At 35.9% G+C, this 12515-nt stretch overlaps 1 protein-coding gene across 1 annotated transcript; it reads right to left on the reverse strand.

Annotated features, from left to right (window-relative positions):
• Positions 1–7643: 7643 nt before the first annotated feature.
• BHLH071 (beta HLH protein 71) lies at positions 7644–10691 on the reverse strand. Its single transcript, XM_059588957.2, has 3 exons — positions 9994–10691; positions 8985–9410; positions 7644–8019 (listed from the first exon to the last, which is right to left on the reverse strand). The coding sequence occupies exons 1-3, from the start codon at positions 10399–10401 to the stop codon at positions 7924–7926; spliced, it is 930 nt and encodes a 309-aa protein (XP_059444940.2). The 5' UTR covers positions 10402–10691; the 3' UTR covers positions 7644–7923.
• Positions 10692–12515: the final 1824 nt, after the last annotated feature.

Here is a 12515-nt window from a genome sequence, read left to right on the forward strand (position 1 = left end):
AATTAAAAAAAAAAATGAAATCAAGGGTGGCTTCAGCCACCCCCTGCCCGATCTGGGGGTGGTCGAACCACCCCCCATGGCCAAGGGGGTGGTCCGGCCACCACCTTGGCCAAAAAAAAAGGGGGATCGGGTGCTTTTGGGGGTGGCCGGACCACCCCCAAGGGGCTGGGGGTGGTTTCGGCCACCCCACCATACGGCCAGTATGGGGTGGCCGAAACCACCCCAAGCCCCTTGGGGGTGGTCCAACCACCCCCCAAATGCACCCGATCCCCCCCACCCCCCCTTTTTTTTTTTTTTTTTTTTTGCCTTTTGGGGGTGGCCGGACCACCCCCTTGGCCATGGAGGTGGTCCGGCCACCCCCCGATCGGCCAAGGGATGGCTCAGCCACCCCTGATTTCGTTTTTTATTTTTTATTTTTTTTTAATATTATGTTCAAAACGACGTCGTTTTGGGTTGGGAGATGATGTAGTTTTGAAGCAAAAAACGGTGTAGTTTTAGAGTCCAAAACGACGTAGTTTTGGTTGAGGGTAAAATGGGTATAAAAAGTTAAAATGGTCCAAAGTGAGGAAAAACCAAAGTTCAGGGGGCCTAAATGAGAGTTTTGGAAATTCAGGGGGAATATGTCAAAACGGTTAGAAGTTCAGGGGAGCTTTCTGATTCCCCTAAAGTTTACCATACATATGTATTAGTTAAGGATTTTTTTTTTTTTTTTTTTTTTTTGGGTTACCATACATATGTATTAAGTTTGAGCATTATTAAAGTTTACCATACATAGTAGCATCCTTGGAATTATTATTATTTTTTTTAAAAAAAAAAATTTGGGAGAAAAAAATAAAATTAGATCACGGCACCCCAAACACCTATGTGGCTCCGCCATTGGTTATATACGTATATATCTATATTATTATTCTGTATATATAAACTCTTTCAGAACACACTAAAACTATAAAACATTGTGTGGCACTGTTTCTTTGCTTGCCATGCCCATAAGCACATTCTAGACAATGTTCGTGCTTAATATACAACCTTATTTTCAACGGTTTCATTAGGCATGCATACATTTTGGTTATACAATGGAAGTGCATGTAGTTGATAGACATGTGAGTTTTGGTGATCTTTGTCATGAATTAGGAACTTGAATGGGATATTGGAGGGTATTTTAACTCTCTTAAAAAGTGAAAAGATAATATATCTTTCAAATATAACTAACTTGTAAACTTTAGTTGAAATAAATTCAAGAGGATTTGTTCTTTGTCATATCATCATCATGTGTCAATAACATATTAATTTGTGAAACAATTTCATTGGGCATATATGGGCCGGATGGACAGTGGGGCTACACTTGATTTTATGACAGGCTCTTTGACGTATGTAGCGGCCGGTAGCAAAAGAAAAAGAGACGTGCATATTTAAGCTTCTACGTCTTCTTAATGAAAGCAATTCAAAGAATTGAAGTTAAACTTTGACAAAATTGAAATTGATTCTCGATTCAAACGCGTTCTTACCATTACATACACTATAGTTTAAATAATACAATTGTAGAAATCTAAAAAAAAAAAAAATAGAATTAACCACCATAATGGAAATTCACTGTGTAAGGTAAAGATAATTTAAGTCTAGAAAGTAGTTAGAAGTTGAGAGTAATTCAATTTAGGAGACAAAAAGTTGGATTCTTGCAAGATTGACTTTCCTTGCATGTCTAGGGGTATCTCGATCAAATAGGCGGTGCAACTAAGCCTCCTTGGGAAGTTCTCTAGGGATTCCGATTGCACTTTGTTTAGATGGGTTGTGTTAAATTATTACTTGTCATGAAAGTTTAAGTTGATAGGAAGAGATAAATTTAATTACCACTTGTTTTTATACCATGTTAACTCACCACTTGTCCTAAAATGTTAAGCCTTTAGGAATAGATAAATTTAATCATTTAATTAATACTTTAACTCTGTGTGACTGAGCTCCTTAGCAAGTTATCCACAGGTTTTCAATTGCAATTCATTTGAGCGTGAAATGCAACTAAGTATCTCTAGTCAGCCTCTCGAGTGGCTCATTTGCACTCCGTCTTAACGTGAGTGCAAACGGGCTGTTCGGACCTTCAATCTAAAGTGTCCAATCGCTCTCCTATTTGAAAAGGGTGTGATTAAGCCTTTTTTGCCTAGTTACTGCTAGTTAGATGTAATGCATATATCATCTTGTAAGTAGGATTATAGAAGAACTTTTCTTTCTAATAATAGGATATTGTACGTTTCAAAACTTTTCTGGCATCATTTTTCAAAACGAACCAATGATTGGTCATTATTCTACCTTTTCTTCCATGTAAGTTTCTGGCATCATCACCAAGCTGATCTCTCTCTTTGCTAAAGCTTTGGTGCATGTTAGGTTGTGATGCAACATAATAAAGATAAAAGTATTTTGGGGTATTTTATATTTTCAGTTATTTGTTATTAATGCTTTTATTTTTATTTTTTTAACTAAAAAGTAAAAAAAAAAACCTCAAAAAGCGTTATTGTTATTATTTTTTCTTTATTATATATTCTCATGATAGTCCAAAACATGCATGATTTATGGTTAACAATTAAGATGGGACAGGTGCAATGTCTCCAAATGTGTCATGTGGATCGAGCTGTAGGTACTTGTGTCACGTTTTACATTATGGATTCTCTTCACTGATCAGTCACCTGAAAGGGTCAGGAATTATTTGTGCCGTGGAAAAAAGGGAAGAGCTGAACATTTGAACACCATATCTGACATGTCCGGCAGCTCTAGATACCATGACAGATTCACTGACCACAAAAGATAAAAATGATTTGAGATTTCTCTTCTCTTATAAGTTTTTTAATATTGTACTTGCATTCTAATATATTATTTCTCCCTTCATAAATATTACCGATCAATCTGGGCCAGTGTATCATGAATTGAAATGTGACTGTTGAATTAAATGTTATTCAATCATTTGGAATAAAGAAAATCCCTTAATGTTTTGCCTAGTTTCTATCGGCATCACCAATTTTTTTTTTCTTTATTCTTTTTTCTTTTAAGGAATTGAGCAATTTTATAAATGTCACAACAAATTTAAGCATACCACTCTACAGAGATAATGTCTGAAATACAATTAAGAACTTCCTCAATAAGCTAGGCCATGTTCTAAGCTAAGGAGTAATGCTTCATTCGCTAGGTGATGAGTTGCACCGTTGATATGCATTTGAATCTGGTTAACCTTCTAGCTTTGTAAACAAGTTAAAACTCCACGGACCTCTTTGATAAAATGTCCATATCAGTTCCAGCTTTTAATTATCATTTTTATTAAGTTCCTGCACCACTTAAAGGGCGTCACGTTCCAGAATCACCATGTTAAAGCCACAAATGCTTCCGCAATATCAGGTTTGATTATGTGATATTTTGGTGCCGACAAAGTTGCCATCACTTCTCCCATACCATCTCTAATTATCACACCAATGCACATTTTCCTTCTATTTTTATCCACAACCGCTTCCCAATTAACTTTGACAAAACCATTCTTAGGAGCTTCGCACCGTACGTCACTTTTATTCACCCTTTCAGTCGTCGCACTATACTTCTGAGCCTTTTCTAATTGAAAAGCCTCCAAGAATTTCGAAGCACACCCGATCACTGTGGTGTAAGGACTCACCTTATTCCCATAAAAACAAAGGTCACAGAACAGAATATAGGGTACTATTTGTGATATTTGTAAAAGCATTATAACTACGACAACATTCATCTCTGCTACCATAATTCTACAAGACATGCATGTCGACCCATGATTGTACTGGCTAGTTCTGTTTGAAAGGAGGCCTTTGCTGCCCTACATGCAGTGAGATCTGCTCAAACAATGCACTGTCCTAAGCCTCAACCAACCCAATTGGAGAATTACCTTCATTATATATTTTTAATATATTTTTAGGATATTTTTTTAGCTCTTTTGACCGTTAAACTGTCACCAAAATTGATATGAGCACACGAACCCGGTTGGATTGCTAACACCGGTTCGACTCGCAGCTTTTCCACAAATTTGAAGCCCTTATTAGATCTTTCTCTTCATGGTGATATGATAACATTTTTGTGGCCTCCTTTTTTGTAAAGGCAGTGTATTTCTTGTTTTGTTCTTGTACTAGTGTTTCAATTGTAGTTTGTTTACCATCTCATTAAAAAAAACACAAGACATGTCCCGTTAAAGGCAGGGTTAGTATTGGAGACTGGAGTGAGAGTGGCAACAAAGCTCACCGTATTGGAAGGTGTGCCTTGATAACTTTTTTTTTTTTTTTTAATAGATTTTATCTGAATATGAACATAGTAACAAAAAAAAAAGGTTAAAATATAGAGTTAAATATCTAATTTCTTTCATGGTTTAAGCACTTTATTTTTTGTTATATTGGGTTTCATTTGGATTACAAGAGGTATCTGTGATTTTGATAAAGACGGAGATAATACCTCCATTAAAATTATGTCCAAAACTTAACGAACAACACGTCAGCACCAATCAAATATCGCCACATGTCATGTAATTAATTTTTTAATATTAAAAAGATTTAAAAAAAAAAATTGCCGGTGGCTTGCCGCCTCCTTTGGCCATGAGGTGGCCTGGCCAACCCCATCCAGCTGGATGGTGGTGGTCGAGCCACCCTAGTGGGTCTTGGGGGTAGCCAGGCCACCCCATGGAGCCAAGGGGCCGGGTGGCCGAAGCCACCCTCAAGACCTATTGGGGGTGGTTTCGGCCACCCCCTTGGCCCAAGAAGCTGCACCAGGCAGGGCTTCTTATCCTGTGGTAGCAGCAACCCTTCCACACCTTGCTTGCATTGTCAGACCACATCAGAGACTCTAATCGAAAAATCATACACATGTTTGTTTGACCCTTAATTGGTTTTTTTTTTTTTTGTTCCTTTGTTTCTATAGAGTAGCTGTGGAATCTGTTTGAATAGTGTGAAGACGAGTTAGGGCACCGCCATTTACACAGCGGAGTGCGCTCACGCATTTCACCCCCAGTGGCTCTTGAGGGTGGTTTCGGCTATCCCCAAAATGGCCAAGGGCCAATTTTTATTTTTATTTTTATTTTTTTAAAAAAAAATATTTTTTTAATTTTTTTAATTAAAAAAAAAATCAAAAAATTAATTATATGACACATGGCGACATTTGATTGGTGCTAACATGGCAGTCCGTTAAGTTTTAGACGAAATTTTAATGAAAGTACTATTTTCATCTTTATCAAAACCACATATACCTCTTGTGATCCAAATAAAATCCTAGAGAGCAAAAATATAAAATGTTGAAATCCTAAGAAGAATTAGGTATTTAACCCTAAAAAGTAAAAATAGTTTGTACTCCTAAAAGTCTAGATGAGTCGGCCTCTATCGCGGCTTGTTTTGGAAGAGTTGGGCTATTTTTGTTCACAGAATTCATCACATTAAATAAATAAAAAAATTAAAAAAAGAAAAAAGATCTGAATTTATAAAGTTGAAGATTGAACTTTTCTTATTGTTTCTCAACGATGGAGTAGTTTTTCCCAGGTAGAAAAAAGCTTGTAACGTCCCATTCCACATAGCAGGGAGTATTGGGAAAAAAAAATAGAGAGAGAAAGAAGAGGTGATTTTTGTCGGTCATGGCGTAGCAGGTGGGTGGTAGACTGCAGCTCATAATTGCTTCGTTTTGCCTATACTGCCTATACCATGAAGCTTTACAACCACATATATATATATATATATATATATATATATATTTCAATATATTCACAAGACTCATCTGTATCTCAATTTGACAAATAAGGACGAAGATAAGTCTGTGGGCAGAACTTTGTATGCCAGATTCGTTCAACCAATATTATTTTGTTGACACTCAGGAGAACAAAAAATACTATTACGTTCGTGATGATCTGTCTATATATATATATATAAAGTTTTAAAAAATTGAAAGAGATAAAGGGAGATAGAGAAGACAAAAAAGGCAATTTTTTATAAGATTTAATTACTGGCTATGACCAAATAGGCAAATACATGTCCAACATTAATCATACTGTTTTGGCACAATTTTTGTATTTTTAAATAAAATAATTTTATTTAGTAAACTCATATACAACTATCGGCACTATATAATTAAAATGATGTAGCATTGAAAATTAATTAATTAATTTTTTTTAAGTGTTGATCTAATGATTAATTTTTATGGCACGTTATCCAGTTATATGACAATTGCATATGAAATTATGAATAAACTAAATAGCATTACTGATCTTAGGATTATCTTTATGTAAATATTAGTAATTAATAATATTTCCTGTATTTAAATTCAGTATGAGAGGTGCTTGCTGCTTTGTTCTATATATATGATTGTTAAGCGTGACAAAATCAAGTTACGCTACATTAAAAATCTACCAAACTACTTACGTACTCATGAGTCTCTCAATGCATTTCTTCCAATAAATGAGTAAAAGAACAATAACAGTACTAGAAAATACAAAAGAGGAAAGATAACATAAACTAAATTAAAGATCAACAAAATAACACTATTTATGCGGCAATGATAGAAAGAGGATGCAAGAATATTGCCAGCGGTGATGGTTGTAATGAAATATGGTAAAAATCTGTGAGTGTCATTGATGACACACAAAACATTCTCAGCTTTGAAGCAACTGCAGAATGAGCTATGAAGGCTAAGAAGTATATCTATAAGATATATGACAATAAAATCAGTGTATTTTAAGGTTCAGATATGGATCTAGAGTCTTTTTTGCAACATAAGGCTCCTATTGGAAGAGAGCTAGATGAGCAAATGTAAAGATCAGTCATGCCTACCCAGAGAAACAAAGGAGGGCAGTGGCACGTGTAACCCATGCACTGTAATGATGGAAGTCGATGGGGAACCAAAGGTCGGCAGGAAAAAGTTCACAAGGAATGGAGGGATTTTTTATTTTATTATTATTATTATTATTATTATTATTTTAATTAAGAGCTTTGAGAGAGAGAGAGTGAGAGTTCCTGTACTTTTTCCTCTCAAAGCACTTAATTATGCAACTCGCTTTTTTCCAGCTCTGATAGAGAGTTACAACTCACCTTGAAGAGTGAAGACTCCGATATCCATTCATTTTTGGTCCAGATCGATATGGTCAGGTTTGAAAGAGGCCGTTTTCATAAGATTTCCTTACCAATACGGCTTTCTTTTTAAGTTTGAGGCAGCTGAATTGAATAAGCCAAAAAGATAAGGCACTACTAATTAGGCAGAGGCCTAGAGTGCCTATGTAATTGGACTGAGCGTCCATGAAATTAAACCTCACTCATTCAACCACCAGAAAACAATAATTAATTAAGCTCGTGCTTTGAGGGTTTGAGATCGTAAATGAGAAATTAAATTGTTTTCGTATATTTTGTGTATTGTGAAGAGTATTTTGTGTTTTAGATTATTTATATGTAAATGTTTTTATTTTGAAATTAAAAATTAAAAAATAAAAGACAAAAAACAAAAAGAATTTAATAAAGGAAGACAATTTAATTATTTGGCTTGATATATAAGCAAATGGAAATAGAAAACGACCACCTCGAATCAAATTAGTACTCTTCCACATACAACGATGCAAAACCCCATATTGTCCTTGTCAGCATGGGTTGGGTCCCAAGAAGCTCAATAAACCCTAGTTCTGATTTTGTTTGTTTGTTTTTTTTTTTTTTTTTTTTTTTTTTTTTTTTCTGGGTGATTTTTGGTGAAAACCATGCTACATACAAGTTCTGCCTGAGGAAATAAAATAATTTTTTTAAAAAAAAAAGAAAAAAGAAAAACACTTATATATATGACATGACTTTAGCTACGTACATGCCTACATACAAGGACAGGAGAAGCTTTACTGGGGCAAACCAAAAGGAGGATGGGATTACTGTGATCCCTCCTCAACTCCAAGGGTACATTGGGGAAGCCAGGATTTGCTCAACATAAGGCAGCTTCATCCTCAATTATTCTAAGCATGTGGTGAGCTGCTGCTGCAATGTCATCTACTGAAGCGAGTTGGCAACCTTCTTCAACCTGCATTTAGAATATATGTTCAAATTTTAGCCAAAAACTCTTTGATTTTTCAATAATCATGGGCAAACTGTTCCTTCCAAACACGGATAATAGTACAAAAATGTTAGAAAATGACTCTCTCTCTCTCTCTCTCTCTGATCTCTCTGCACATGGTCCCCTTGTGACAATAATTAAAGACCATCATCAATTAAAAAGGGCTGAAGTATCCCACAGATATGAACAAAAATTATGTTCATAAAGTTAAACAAAAGAATTTACTATGCGTCTTATTTGCTAATTAAATTAACTCTCTAACGTAATTCCATTTCTTATATATGAAATATATATGTACATGCACAAACCAATGCCTTTTCAGTTTATTAGGAACTTAAAAAGTGATTTTAGTACCAATACTACAACTATTACTGTAAGTACTGCTTGCTTGAGATTAATGTGTTCAGGAGCTTCAAAAAGTGATTTTAACGGGTACAATTGCATGTGTAATTAATGCAAAATAGGCCCGTTTGGTAAAAAAAAAAATTTAAAAACAATTTTATGATATTTTTGGTCTAAAAAAGCTTAAAAGTTCTTTCAATGCTATCTCAAATAGGTTCTAATTAAGCCTTTAACAAACTGATATAATAATCTATCACATGCAAGAGTTAGGGCGACCTCCGGGCTTCAAACACAATCTATGTAAAACTTATTACGTTAACCATGCATCAAACAATTTAATCAAATAGCTAGATGGCTTATCAATTTGTAAAAAAGTTATAATATTCAAAAGCATTTTCTTTTTAATTAGTGTTGTAAAGAGAGACAACCACCCATCAAGTTACCTTGGTCACGGGTTGTCGGGGCCTAAAACACTGGGTCAGTCCTTAAGAATAGACAAGTTCCAATGTTTGTGGCTCCAGGTTGTTGAACCTTAAGGACAAAAGTAAACCACATTGGCTCAGAAAAGAAAAATATTAAATACCACCTACCTTGGCACTGATGGAGTAGAGAACCAACGGGTCCATGGTGGTCACATTGAGGTGAAGGATGGAGAGATGGAGGGTCTGAAAACCGACAACCATCTTTGAGAGCTGTCTAGGGCTTCGTCGCGACAGAATACGAAGGTTTGCATGGGTTTCAATCAAAGTAACCTCGATATCTGCTATGGCAGCTTTGGTCTTTGATGTATACTTGTTGGGGATCTGAGACCAGGTGTACTGTGGATACACAAAAAACTGTGCAAATGGTGGTGCCATGAATTTGGAGGAGGTTGTGGTGTTTTCCTCAGCTGCAGGTGATGTTAACGTTACTCCTGGCTGTAGTAGTTGGAGTTTCTGAGCTTCAAGGGATTGCAGGAGATGCTCAAGCTCCTTCACAAATTCAATTGCTCCACCTACTATGGAGGCCTGGTCACCCTAAATAAAAATTAAAAAAAAAAAAAATTGTAAAAAAAAATTATTAATATAATTTGATGAAGAAAATAGGGAAACCAATTATTACCTCAATCTCTCTTGGTATACCTTCCTTTTTCACGTGACAAACAAAGAAAGGAAAAACTGAAAAGAATAATAAAATGCAGTGGTGGAAACATGGTGCAGAAGATGACCATTTTCAGCTTTACTTTTACGTGACTGCTGCCTGCAGCATCACCCAACTTTACGCTCAACTTTTCCTAATGAACAGATTCTTGACTCAAATTCATTCAGTCAAACTTTTCAGAACTTTACCAGATTTCTCATATTTTCTTCCAAGCATGAATAGACTAAAATTTGTCAAGTAGTGCACAAAGAGTATGCATAAAATTATTATGGCATAACCATAAAATTATAAGCCAAATTTCCCTGCATGTGATGATGCTATAAACGCTGCAGACGATGTTAAGCAGAATTCTCCATGGAATTTCAGTCTGTTTTTTCAACACAAAGAGAGATTGAGAGAGAGAGAGAGAGAGAGAGAGAGAGAGAGAGATGAGAAAGAATTAAAGCATGAAAAACACACCCTTTGGGCATGGGATTCAGGCATGAGGGAGCGCAAGACTTGGAGGTGCTCATTCATCTGTTTCCGGCGGTTTCTTTCTACAGCAATATGTGTCATCCTTTGAGTCTCAGCTTCCTCCTTGTTCTTGCACACCCTTGGCTTTCTTCTCCTCTTCTTCCTCACAGCTTGAACCGCCAAATTCTGCCTCCGGTCGACAACCTCCGACCTGCCGGAGCTGCGTTTTGGGGTCGGCAATGTAGACTTCTCCAAAACACCAACACCTTGGTTCTGAGGCGTCATTGCAATATTCTCTAATAAGAAAGTACTGTTCTCCGAAGAGCCATGGCTGCAGCTATATGGGGTTGCAGAGATCGTGTCGTAGATTATGAAGTTGAAAAGATCATTGGAAGAAAGAGCTTCTAAAGCCATTTTTATCCAACTGTTTTCCTAAATTTTTTAATCCTCTTCAACACTACAGTTAAGTAGTTATTCCAATTCAAACACAACAATCATTTTATAGCAGATCCCTCCCCTTGAACTATTTAGGGAGAGAGGGAGAGAGAGAGACAGAGGGTTAAAATGTATTTAGGAGGGTATATGTGGAGGAGTGAAGGATATAGTGCACGTGAGAGGGCAGAAAAGAAGTTGTGCTTTTCTGCTTCAAAAAGAGGAGGAAAAAGAAAGAGGTTCCTCTCTCATCCTTTTTTCGGGCTTCCTTCCCGATTTCATCGATGAAGACTGGCACCGTTTCTGCAATGGAGAGGGGGTGGGGGACCCAAAATCTATATAGAATTATGCATAAAAACAACAGAACAAGCTGTGCAAAAGCTACCGCTCACATTCAAATCTGTGTCGGGGTTTGCAGGAAATGACTGGCTCACGCACCGTAGATTCGTCAAATTACATAATTTTTTACACAGGAAAGTTTTACATGTGCTACACAAACGCACTGTACAGTCTATACATATCATGGTTTATCTATCTAGATTTTGAAGTTGGTGAGAGGGGGAGCAATGGTAATTTTGTAATCAACGGCCTTTCACAGAATCGATGTGGGATAGGATGGTGAATGATACAAGAATCTGTGGGAGCCAGTCCACCTAATAATTCCCTATAATCCTTTGGTTTAAAAGGCGTATTACCATAAAAGTTAGCGATTTGTTTAGCACTTACATAGCTATGATCATCAAAAGCAGCTAAGGGAAAGTCTTTGTCAATACTGTGGGTGAAATCCGTTATCTAAAAGTTGCAAGCACGGAGAAATATTTTGCTAATGTTTTTTTTTAGGTGTATTTACCATTTTAATCATTATGTGATATAAAGGAAAAAAGCATTTGAATTGCTTGTTAATATTTGTATTTTTTTGCTAGAAAGCTAAAACCAAACTTAAAAAGCATTAGCAGACGGGTTAGTCCTTTTCTACCATAATCATTAACGTAAAGCTATGGGAATCTCTAACTTCAATATTATTTAATTCGCACATAATTGCGATTGTCAATAATTGCATGGAACTCAGAAACTTGAAGGGGCTATTCAATTCAATTACTATTTTTTTTTTTCAGTACACACCACCAATTTTTTCTTTTTTGTGCTTTTTTAAATATTATTTTTCGGACTTCTATTATTATTTTCTTGCCAATACCCAAAATCCAATATACCTCAATATCAACATTCACCAACCAATAAAATGTATTTAAAACAAAACAATAACATGTTACCCAATAGTGAAAGCAATCAAAAATAATTCAAGTTTCCTGGAAACAAAATGAAAATGAGAAAAAGATAATAATAATAATAAGAAAAACGGAATCCTAAGATATTGAATATTACTCACTTTGACTACCGAAAAGAGATGAACAGACCACAACAAAGAAACTCTTCGAGTACCCAATGAAAGCCTCAAGGAAACGGTGATAAGAAATTAAAAATGCTGGGAAATGATTAAAAAAAATTAGATAGAGGATAGTACTTGTCCAGAAATGGGCATGCACTGCTACAAAATGTATTTTACAGAAGAAAATTATTAGCAAAAGAACAATTAGGTGGCAGCCTCAATACAAAAAGGATAAGCTATTTATTTTGCATACGCTACAGTCCCCATGTCTGCATTATTATTAATAGAGAGAGAGAGAAAAAAAAAAGAAAAAAAAGTCACAATTATATGCATTCAGATGCTATAGCTTAGCTTGCTTTTCTCATCACACATTAGGCCTATCATTTTGATTCTAGGCTCATCTTTTTGTTCTACATTATGTTTGATAGTCCCAGGGCTATGCATATAGAGGAGATCGAGTACATAAATTATGAAAGAGAGATTACAAACTCTGTTGACTGTTGCATGCCTATCTGGTGACGCGGACATGGAGGGTGGTCCACCTTGGACCATGTCCCAAGCCATCAGACTATGCAGGGTAATCCATGTGACCATCAGCTTCACTTCTCGAAAATAGTACATTTTCAACAGCAATTAGCCCACGTTCACATCTCAAACTGTATTCCCAACCTTATTTTTCTCTTATGATATTGGCTAATTGTTTCATCTC

Source organism: Corylus avellana, chromosome 3, assembly GCF_965113065.1.
Source record: "Corylus avellana chromosome 3, dhCorAvel1.hap1.2, whole genome shotgun sequence".
Classification (NCBI taxonomy): domain Eukaryota; kingdom Viridiplantae; phylum Streptophyta; class Magnoliopsida; order Fagales; family Betulaceae; genus Corylus; species Corylus avellana.

Bases quoted from the DNA above. Each gene is read 5' to 3' on its own strand.
- BHLH071 (XM_059588957.2), bottom strand. From the start codon at position 10,401: ATGGCTTTAGAAGCTCTTTCTTCCAATGATCTTTTCAACTTCATAATC. The intron at 9,411-9,993 runs GTGTGTTTTTCA...ATTTTTATTTAG, and splicing joins CTGAATCCCATGCCCAAAGG to GGTGACCAGGCCTCCATAGT. The intron at 8,020-8,984 runs GTAGGTGGTATT...TTCTAAATGCAG, and splicing joins TCTACTCCATCAGTGCCAAG to GTTGAAGAAGGTTGCCAACT.